General features: G+C 41.5%; 1 protein-coding gene across 8 annotated transcripts in view; it reads left to right on the top strand.

Moving 5' to 3' along the window:
* Positions 1 to 6: 6 nt before the first annotated feature.
* Positions 7 to 11,008, top strand: part of CDC14B (cell division cycle 14B) — a 104,850-nt gene continuing 93,848 nt past the window's right edge. For all 8 annotated transcript variants that reach the window (XM_049614175.1, XM_049614753.1, XM_049614314.1 and 5 more), the window contains exon 1: positions 7 to 307. In XM_049614175.1, the coding sequence (XP_049470132.1) occupies positions 148 to 307 (160 nt within the window). In that variant the 5' untranslated portion in view covers positions 7 to 147. The remainder of the gene's footprint in view (positions 308 to 11,008) is intronic.

The raw sequence follows: 11,008 nt of genomic DNA, 5'->3' as shown, positions 1-11,008 counted from the left end.
CGGGCTCGACCGGCGCCCGCCGTCCCTGCAGCGCCGCTCCGCGCCCGCCGCCCCGAGCGCCCGCGCGCGGGGCTGGCGGGGGCCTCGGCGGGCGAGCGGACGCTCGGGGCCATGGTCGTGGCCCCCTGACGGGCCGCGGCCGCCTCCATGAAGCGGAAGAGCGATCGGCGGCCGAGCTGGGCCGCCGCGCCCCCCTGCTCGCGGCGTTGCTCGGCGTCCTCGCATGGAGTGAAGAAGAGCCGCAGCTCCACGTCGCAGGAACTGCACCGCTTGGACCAGCAGGACGACCTGTACCTGGACATCACCGGTGAGCCGGCGAGCGAGCGCGTGGCGGGGCGCCCCAGACACGCGGCACCCCGCGCGGGGGTCTTAGCCCACCCACCCAGTCTGTGGAGGCGCCTCCCGGGGCCCGACTGACGTGCCTCCACCCCCACTCCCATAAAAGCCCTGCCGACCACACCCCCTTCAGCAGCCGGGCTCCGTGGGAGCGCCCCCCTACCCCGACTTTCCATCTGCGTGTGTTGCGAGCTGTAACTTTATCCGTTTTGCACTCCTACCCCAGCGAGATGGGCCGAGGGTCACCTTTCTAAATTGCTGGCGTCAGCTCGGCGCCTCGGGCTTTTTCTAAGTTCGGGTTGATAGCACCTCCCGGGGCTGCAAGCTCGGTTGGCCCTCCCGGGAGTCTGAACCTCTGAATCACCCCAGAGGATTCCCCGAGCGCGCGGAACGCGCCGGCACGGGAGCAGCTGCCCTGTTTGCTTGGCGTTCGCCCAACCTCGGCTGCTCTGGAGGAAATGGAGTCCCGCCTGGTGCGGCGTTCCCACGTCCGCGCTCGGGTCCGCACGGCCCGTGCCCCCTCCTTGGCGTGCACGCGAGCACTCCCGGCCTCCTGGGGCTAGCTCCCCTCTCGTGCCTCTACAAGCATTGTGTCACGTTGAAGGCTTGGGAGCCGCTGTGCGTGCCGAATGCCCAGAGTTGTCACTTGAGAAATCGCAGCCAGCCAGAGGAGGTAGAAAAGCAGACCTCTCGTAGCTGTTTTATTATTAGTGCTGATGCTACAATTCTTGAAGAGTAATACATCCAATTTGGTAGCTGTTGGGTTTGCCAGGATTGACACTAAAGCGTGTGAAGGCATCACATGTGATGATGTATGTGCAAAACGCTTTGTAAACAGCATAGCGGTCTACAATTCTGAGGCAGTTTGCAGTCTGTTTTCTGTGGCGCGGAATGTGTAAGGCTTGGCATGTGGAATTTTTAAAAAACTGTTTCCCGCCCTGAGTCTTTGATAAACCAGGTGAGCTGGACAGGGCAGAATATTAATTTAGAAAGTGTTCAGACAAACATAAATTTAGTAGACATTGATTTCTAGATTGATGGACAGTTGTAAACTGAAGGTCCGTTTTAAACAAAGCTGCGAGTACAGGGGAAGGTTTCTCGGCGCTGGATGGGTGGCCTTTGGAAACCACGGCGGGAGGAGCAAGGGGTCGCCTTAATCTCTGTCCCCGGCTGACACCTGCCCGGGTCCACCGTAGCATGTGACGCTGTTGGAGGTGAAGCCAGTTTGCTGAGGCTGAAACCAGGTCCCACCTGGCTGTACACTCCCCGGGAGATAGCCCCGCCGAGGAGGGCTAGGGGTGGGGGACGACACCACATATTCCTTGTGCCTTTGTTATTTATACCTCTTCAAAGGAACTTTGCTTAATAGCATTTAATTTTAGGGCAAGTAACGCACTCTTCATTCTGAAGGTGTTTCTAGTGAAACACCTCAGGAGTTTCTAGTGAAAAGCTGGTTGCAGCCACCGGCTCTGGGTCCCCAGAGGCAACGGCAGTTCCTAGTTTCCTGTGAATCCTTCCAGAAATAGACTATGCGTGCATACACCTATATATTCTTAATCAGACACAAGCGTGATAGCATACATATTGTTTTGCAGTTTTTTCTTTACAGTATTTCTTAGCAGAACAATTATTCTGTACATGCAAACCTGCTGCATTTGATTTTAATTACTGCTTAGGCCAAAGTAGACCAAGTTTTAAAAAATAAAGCATAAAGTATATGTAGATTTAAAAATATATCTCTTCAAAGATTTTCTTATTTTTTAAAAGTAATCTCTACACCCAAAATGGAGCCGGAACTCACATCCCCCCGTTCAAGAGTCTTGTGCTGTATCCTCTGAGCCAGCCAGGCGCCCCTAAGTGTGTGTGTACACACACACACACACACACACACACACACACACACACACACACACAGATATTTATATGTTTTAGTCGTTTAGACAGCTCCTTATTTTATTTATTGTATTTTTTTAAATGTTTATTCTTGAGGGAGAGAGAGAGAGAGAGAGAGACAGTGTAAGCGGGGGAGGGGCAGAGAGAGAGAGACAGAGACAGAATCTGAAGCAGGTTCCAGGCCCTGAACTGTCAGCACAGAGCTGGACACAGGGCTTGAACCCAGGAACTGTGAGAAATGACCTGAGCTGAAGTCTGACGCTCAGCTGACTGAGCCACCCAGGCACCCTTAGACAGCTCCTTACTGATAAATATTTAAGGTTGTCTCCATCAAAAAGAAGTTTTTGACAGTAAAGTTGTTGGAGTAAATCTTATTCCTCCTTCGTGGCTGGCTTTCCTGAGCACAGTGATTGAACTTCAGAAAATATTGCCAAGCTGAATATTGAGGAAAGAGTTGGTGCATTGTATAATATCAAAATGCTGTTATTTAGATTGCAAGCCCAGATAATGAAAGGATCCTGCTTAAGTGTAAGGGCAGCAAGGGAATCAAGTTTGCCTGGAATTTTTCCAGGTGTCCCTTAGTGACAGTCTTGGCTTCCTGGAAGAATGATACTGAATCAGTCTGCTTCAGGGTGATGGACAAGACAAATTAAAGTAACTTTGGATGCATGGTGCAGATTACTTTACACTGGGTTTGGAGGGAAGGCTTGAGCCTAAGTGGCAACCTGGTCCCATCCTCCCCAAGTTGTTTTTTCCTCATTGTTTCCTTAACATGTTTCAAGTTGAATGTTACCAAAAGAGATATATAAATATAGTTGGTCTCCCCAGTAATATTTTCTTTTTCTATGCACATTTAAGTTTCTACAAACTGTGCCATATCAACAAGAACAGTCCTTTTTTTTTTTTTAATATTTTTTTTTAACGTTTATTTATTTTTGAGACAGAGAGAGACAGAGCATGAACGGGGGAGGGTCACAGAGAGAGGGAGACACAGAATCTGAAACAGGCTCCAGGCTCTGAGCTGTCAGCACAGAGCCTGACGCGGGGCTCGAACCCACGGACCATGAGATCATGACCTGAGCCGAAGTCGGACGCTTAACCGACCGAGCCACCCAGGTGCCCCGAACAGTCCTTTTTTTAATGGCTGTATGGTATTGCATTGTATGGCTGAATTGTGATTTATATAATGGTTACAATCGTTTTTTTGGGAGGTTTTCAGTTTCTGCAAATGGCAGCAGTAAAATCAGTGTATATGTCTACCTACGTGTGTGACTGTATCTGCAAAATAAAGGAGAAGTGAAGAGACCAAGCCAAAATATATATAGTTTTATCTATTCATTGGTGGACTTTCTTGTGATTGTGAATAATGCTGCTATGAACATTAATGTACAAGTTTTTGCGTGGACGTTTTCAGTTCCTTTGCCTATATACAGGTAGGAGTGGAGGTGCTGGGTTGCATGGTAACGCCATGTTTAACCTTTTGAGGAACTGCCAGACTTTTTCCCAGTGCTACTGTACCACTAGCATTTCCCACCAGCATTGTACCAGTTCTTCGACATCCTAGCCAACACTTGTTATAGGATTATGAAGATTCTTTCCCAGTGGGATTGGTTTGTAAAAATTAATGCACATTATCACTTCTGCCCACTCTGCCCTTCAATACATTATTATTTTTTTACTTTACTGCCTTGTTATTTTTATTGTGACTTATTATCTGTTAAGTCAAATTCCCATAGATTAATGCCTATTATTGTTCTGTAGTCCTTTGTTATATGGTCACTACTTATTTATTTATGTATGTATGTATGTATGTATGTATGTCTAGCCAGCCACTTGGCTACACTGGGCATTTCCTAGGAGTAGACTGATTGTTTTATTCCCACATGGACCCCATCCACCTCTCACCATTCACTCAGTTCTTGCCATTTGCAGTGATGTGGATTTTTACATGAGCTGTATTCCTGGTGCGGTTCCATGCATCATATTAAAAAAAAAGATCAGGGGCGCCTGGGTGGCTCGGTCGGTTAAGCGTCCGACTTTGGCTCAGGTCATGATCTCACGGTCCGTGAGTTCGAGCCCCGCGTCGGGCTCTGTGCTGACAGCTCAGAGCCTGGAGCCTGTTTCAGATTCTGTGTCTCCCTCTCTCTGACCCTCCCCTGTTCATGCTCTCTCTCTGTGTCAAAAATAAATAAACGTTAAAAAAAATTAAAAAAGATCATAAAAACTGTAAATTGTATACATTAACACAAAAGAGATACTGAGTAAAGATCTAATCAGAATGAATTGTTATCAGTTAAGGAAGCTGGGGAAGAAGGGAAGAGAGGAGAGTTTTTGGTTGGGTTTGGAATTAGAATCTCTCAAGATGGGAAAAATACCAAATGAAAAATGTTGGACATAGGTTTTTGATTTTCCGATGAACCTCCTAACAGTCAGAAGTCTGAATCTTTTTGATCTCTATATTCCTATCTCTTAAATAGGACCATAAATGACAGTGCACATTCTCCTTTCCTCTTTGGTAATATAGGAAAAAATATTAAAGACTATGAAACTACTGTATTATCTCTATGTTTGATAATTTACAGGATTTAATAGTATAGAATTTCGATTTACTTTATTTTTTTATTTTTTAAACTTCTGACTAGTAAAAATAATTGGTAATAACTATTAGCTAAAAACGATTCTTGGTGGTTTGTCTTAAAATAAATTTTGTTTTTAATGTCTGCCGTGATAGTCTACCTTTTTAAGAGTCTATAACAGTAAATAATTTTATTGGAGAAGCTCTAGTCGAGATCAGGATTGTCATTTAAAAGCACCGATTATCGTGTATCAGATACTCATCAAATTACAGATGCAGCACTGCCTTTACCCTGCTTCTTTTCTTTTTAGGATTTAAAAAATTCACACTAGACATTATTGGGCAGGGAAAATTTATTCATTAATTCAAGAAGTGTTGAATGCTTACTATGTAAAATAGTCTTGCATATTCATTGTTTGCAATGATAGAAGTATATTTTTCTTGATTAAAAAAATAATGCTGTTACCTGGGGCACTGATTCAAGGAGGAAATAAATTCATTTTTCTTCAAGACTGATGTAGTAGATTATTGAGTTTCAGTAATTGAAGCTCATCAGAGTATGTAGTGTTCATTTTTCTTCTTATGCCTTATTTCTATACTTTGAAATTTGTGCATGAGCTAATTTTTTTTTTCTTGATTTATGTGCTTGTTTAAATCTTCAGCATCTTTACTTCTGATGGTGTCATGTTAGTAATCTGCTTTAAATTTAATTCCTTAGGCAGTGGGGCACTACACACAAAAACTTAACCCAGTTTCATTGTTACTGCTTCAATGGACATAATGTTTGGGCATAGAGATGAAGGGAAAGCGGAATAACTAGGTGACAGAGGCGGTACTGATGCCAGGAGTTGCCAGTAAGTGCAGACTATAACTTCTTTAAATGGGAATGGATTTCCCCAATTCCTGTTGTGGAGAGCTGGAATGAAACTGCATTGTGGATTTTTAGAATGAAAGGAAGGCACTGGGTACATAGCAATGACATATCTTGAAGTTTCTGAGATAGTCTCTGGGGATCTCTGAATTGATAGGACAGGTGTTTTGTTATTTGAAAGAATTTCAAGAGATCATCTTGAAATACCACAACTGTCCACTTTTCCCTCAGAAGCTAAGACCGGAGATAAGTAATTTTGGCCAAATTGATGCAGTTTCTTTTTGGGAAAGCCATACTACCTGCCTTTTATTTTTTCTAGCAGATAAAGCTATTTCAGCAGTTATGTACATAAATTTGTTCAACATGTACTATTTAGTCCTGTGCTGCATGGGTGATGTCATAGTAGATGCTCCATGAGGAGTATCTGTGAAGTTGAATTTAGATAATTACCTAGTGAATTTGGAAATAGGAGTAAACTACGTACACAATTCAGGTCCTCCTGTTTTTCAAATCGGCTGTCATCACAGCTCAGATTTTCTAGGTATTTCATTCATTCAACCAAATGTATAATGAATACCTACTCTGCCAGGCTTTGTTTTTTTGGTTTCCTTTTGCTTCTCAAGAGCTAAAAATAGGTCACTGCGGAAGATAATCCCTGCTCTCATGGAGTTTGTTTTCTGTGTTAGTTGAGAAAATAAAACTTGGAGGGTCTGAGGAATAACTAGTATAGAGAGGAACCGTATCGTGGTTGAAATTTGGGGGGAAGGAAAACTTTGTTCATAGAGTTTTTGAAGAGCTAATTGTAGTGGTTAGGCATGAGGACACCAGAGAAAGCTAGTGTCTGCCCTCACCGAGACTGAACACAGCTGGATTATTAATAACGTTTCGGAGCCTCTATTCTCTTCTGTTTGAAAATAAAAAGTGCAGTGTTGTTGGGAGGGTGAACTGAAGCAGATGCGTGTGAAGTGCCTGACTTGGTGCCTCCTTGACAGCCAGGGATCCCTAAATGGTCTCTGGTATTACAAGTGTGCCAGCAGTGGGCCAGGGATACTAAGGGCAGACAGACAGTCATCGCGGTTGGAAGGGTTTCAAGCTCAGAAGCAAACATTTCCTCCATACGTGTGCATGTACAAAAGGTTCAGTGAATCAGCACAGTGAAAATGCAGTGTGTTCCTTTCTCTGCTTCTGAGAATGATCTTCAGGGCAGAAGCACTCCAGATGAGGCTGGTTCAGAATTTGTCAGAGCAGTGGAGATTTGGCGCTGTGATGACAAGCTTTTCTGTCTTGGGAAAAACGTTATGGTTTCTCTTTAAAGATTCCTTGTAAGAGGAAGAATAAACTAAAGCTGTTTCTTCCTTTTTGAGGCTATTGTTATGTATTTTTATTACACTGAAGAGTTTGTATATTGCATTATATTAAATTGCAGCTAAGCTCATTGGGGAATGTCTTTGTAAAGATGAAAAGGCCTCATGGGAGAGCCTCAGGTAGGTTATAGAAAATCAAATATATTAAATTCTTTACTGATAGAATATAAACTTTCACAGTGGTTAATTTAAAGCATGACTGTGGCCTAGAACATCGTTCTAAAAGAGTATTTCACAGATTCAAAAGATTTGATCCTGGTGGCACATATTACAGGCAGACAGGACTTTGTTGTTGTTATTTTGAGTAAAACAAAATTGTTTTCAGTGGGCCTTTCCATGCTCAATTTGTGACATGGAGACCCGATTTATTTGGAAGGGGTGGGAGGTAGAATAAATAAGAAATTCTATCTGTACGTCTTTTAACCACACTGGGAACAAAATAATTTTAGTAGCCGGTATTTCATTTTCCTTTCTGTCCTAGCTACAGAGTATTTTTAATCTGAGTAAGCCCTTTACTCAGGTCCTTCACGTTAAAAGTACTTTTACATAATTATCTGTAAGTTGAATGAAATGCATGTATAGACTGGTTTATCTGAACATTTCAAAAACTGTTCCTCACTTAGGACAGGCACCTTTATGAGTGAGGTAAGTAGGTGCAGGGGTTGTGGGCAAAAAGTGGAGAGATTAATATAGAGACACAAACTGGTTCGGCAGGAGCTAACCAATCTTCAAATATTGTTTCTTTACATTATTTGTTTTTTAGCTTCTGAGGTTAGTCATTTAATTTCTAGAAGTGCTGATCTACCATAATAGACAGGGATTACCTTAGAAAACATTTTCCAAAACAAAATTGATTTTAATTTCCTAAATACAAGGATATTTAACTGGAATGTGTGCGTCTCATCTGGATTCTCTAGTTTATATGAAAGTTTTACGCCCTTCTCTCTCTTTCTCTTTTTTTCTTTAGCTTTTCATGGATACTGCTCCAACAAAGGTATTCAGATCATTGACTCTACTTTGCAGTGCTTTCTTATGATTTTAAAACTGTAGATTTAACCTGTTGGTTGTCATCCTTGGTTCCGTCCCTTCCTTGTTTGCTTGTCTTAAATTAGTCTTAGGTAGCAGATTCAAGTTTTCTGTAATTGTAGAGTATCCTACGTATGTTTATGACTTAAGTCGAAATTTGTCTTTATATGAAAAGTTTTGTTGTTTCTGTGTATAGGTAATGCTGACATTAGTTTCTCTGCTATTGTATTAGGTTAATTATGAATGCTATGTTTTAGATAGTGGATATTTTTGGTACTACTAAACTTTTTCTGTTTTAATTGAATCTCACATTCGTAGACTTGCTGAAAGGATGTTTAGAATGAGCTCTATAACGGCTATTCTTGATTTTTTTCTTTTGCTAGGTTACTTACTTCTTTCTAGGCCTTTCTTTGCTTAATGGACAGGCTTATATCTTATTTACTGTTTTTGGCAAGAGGGAAATCTCATGAAAATGCCAACTTAAACTTTGGGAACAGGGAAGCTAAAGTATTCTGATTCCATTTCATTTTCAAGTTCCCCACATAAGGCCAGTTATCAAAAGAACAAATCCGAATGGCCCCATATGCATGTATTTCCAATTAAAAAAATTTCTGCCTTTATTTTCTTGGTCTTTTATTCAGCTCCTTTAATTCTTAGTATCATTTACATTCTAGAGAGCAGTTCTCTTAGAGTGCTTTATTCACCAGTCAGTTCAAAGATTTGGTCCTATTGTCTTTTGAGTCTGAAAAGCTGAGGAAGCCAGGCTGGGCAAATTCATTCTAAGTGTGCAATATCACATACTGACTTCATTTCTCAGGTAGTTCACTTTTATACTATTAAAATTTGGTCAGCAGTGTACTGTTTTCACAGAAGAAAAACATCTTGTTCCCACTGTCGATGGTGTTTATTGTTCCTTCAAGTTCTAATTTGAAAGTAAAATTACTTTCTTGGCACTGCAGTTTATGACATTGATCTTTTTATACCCAATCCATAATGCTATAATATCATTACAGACTCTGGATTCTGCAAAACCCTCCATTTTAGGACCATCTCAGCTGAATCATTCTCTGCATTTTGCTCATTTATACTCATTTGTATGAATCGTGCTGTGGAATTAATTAGTGTATCCATTTAACAAGTATTTATTGAGCAACTACCTTGAACAAGGGATTGAGCCAAGTACTATTGGGGAAGGGAGGAGGAGATGTGAAGATTTATAGCAACATCCCTGAAAGACTGAGAAGGCATAGACTATTAAGTCATCATCGCAGTGAAGACAGGTAATGAGAGAATCCGTCATTATGTGGTTTCGTTTTCTTCATTTACACAGTGTCAGTTTAAGAGAATTTTGTGATGGAAATGTCACTCCATAATTCCTACACAAAGTAAATTATTTTTTCCAGTGTGGTGAAAACGATCTGTCTTACGGTATCTTTCTCGTGGGGGTGTAGGGGCATGGGTGTGGGTGTAGGTGTGTGTTTCAAACTTTAACAGTGACAAGTGGAAAAAGCTTAATTTTGGTACATAGTCATATACATATATGAATGCACTATATACATGAATACTGACATATAAATGGATATAGTTAATAACATACTGAAAACCCTATTTCTACTAAAACACAGTCAAAGCAAAAGTTCTACATTCCAGTTAATTCTATATCTCTAATTTGAATCTCAAGAGCACCCCAGATGATATAGTTTAGAATGAGATGTCTTGTTTATTTTTAAGAATACCTAATTTATTGGTAAGAAGTAATTACAGAACATCTTTTTTTAAAAATTATTTTAATGTTTGTTTATTTTTGAGAGGAGAGACAGAGCACAACAGGGGAGGGGCAGAGAGAGAGGGACACACAGAATCTGAAGCAGGCTCCGGGCTCTGAGCTGTCAGCACAGAGCCTGATGTGGGGCACGAACCCACAAACTGTGAGATCATGACCTGAGCTGAAGTCAGCTGCTTAACCAACTGACCCACCCAGGTGCCCCATTACAGAACATCTTTTAAGGGGAGTATTGCTTCTTGAATTGAAGGCACTAAAGACGAAGATTGCCAAATATTTTAGGAACTAGATTTGGTGTGTGTGACTTGTACTGAAAAGCATTCTGATTTTCACAGTCTTTTATAGGTGCTGAGGAAGAATTGCTTTGACATGAATGTATAACAGAATTAACATTATGGTTTTACATTTTGGGGAGCTGTTCTCAGTCTGCTCTTGGAATTTTTTATTGTAGTCCTGTCATCAGATAGCTTGTTGGAAGCACCTTGTGCATGAAACTGAATCCTCTTAACATTCATTTATTTCCTTTTTGACAATAAACTGTCAAAAAAGCTTAGAATATGGCTAGCAAACACAATTGAGGTTGGGATTTTAACTTCACTGTTAATATATTCTAATTTTAAACTATTGTGACTGAAAGGGCTTGAAGCACAGATTCACATAGGGTATGTTTGAGTGCATTTCATGGTTTCATCCTTGCACTGGCTGCTGCAAGAACTGCAGCAGAGATTTCACACTTGACCCAGATCTCTGCGAAGTGACAGGAGCCCACAGAACTGGGTGATATATCTCTATCTCTATATCTCTGTCTCTATCTCTATCTTTATTCAGTAATAGAGGGGCTTATCAGTGAATGTCATGGACACTCAAAGATGGATGCCTCTGAATGAATGAGAAGAGGCTTGAGCTGTGTTTTACGGCTTTTTTTTTTTTAAGTTTATTTATTTGTTTTGAGAGAGAAAGCATGAGTGGGGGAGGAGCAGAGAGAGAGTGAGAGAGAGAAAACAATCAGGCTCTGCACCGTCAGTGCGGAACCCCATGTTGGGCTCGAATTCACAAACTGTGATATCATGACCTGAGCGGAAGTTGGATATTTAACCAACTGAGCCACCAGGTGCCCCTTGAGCTGTGTTTTAAAAGATTCTCTTCTTTTTCCCTCTAGA

This window comes from Panthera uncia, chromosome D4 (assembly GCF_023721935.1).
Source record: "Panthera uncia isolate 11264 chromosome D4, Puncia_PCG_1.0, whole genome shotgun sequence".
Lineage (NCBI taxonomy): Eukaryota > Metazoa > Chordata > Mammalia > Carnivora > Felidae > Panthera > Panthera uncia.
Note: the sequence above shows the minus strand (reverse complement) of the source record. Positions and strands in the feature narration are given on the sequence as shown.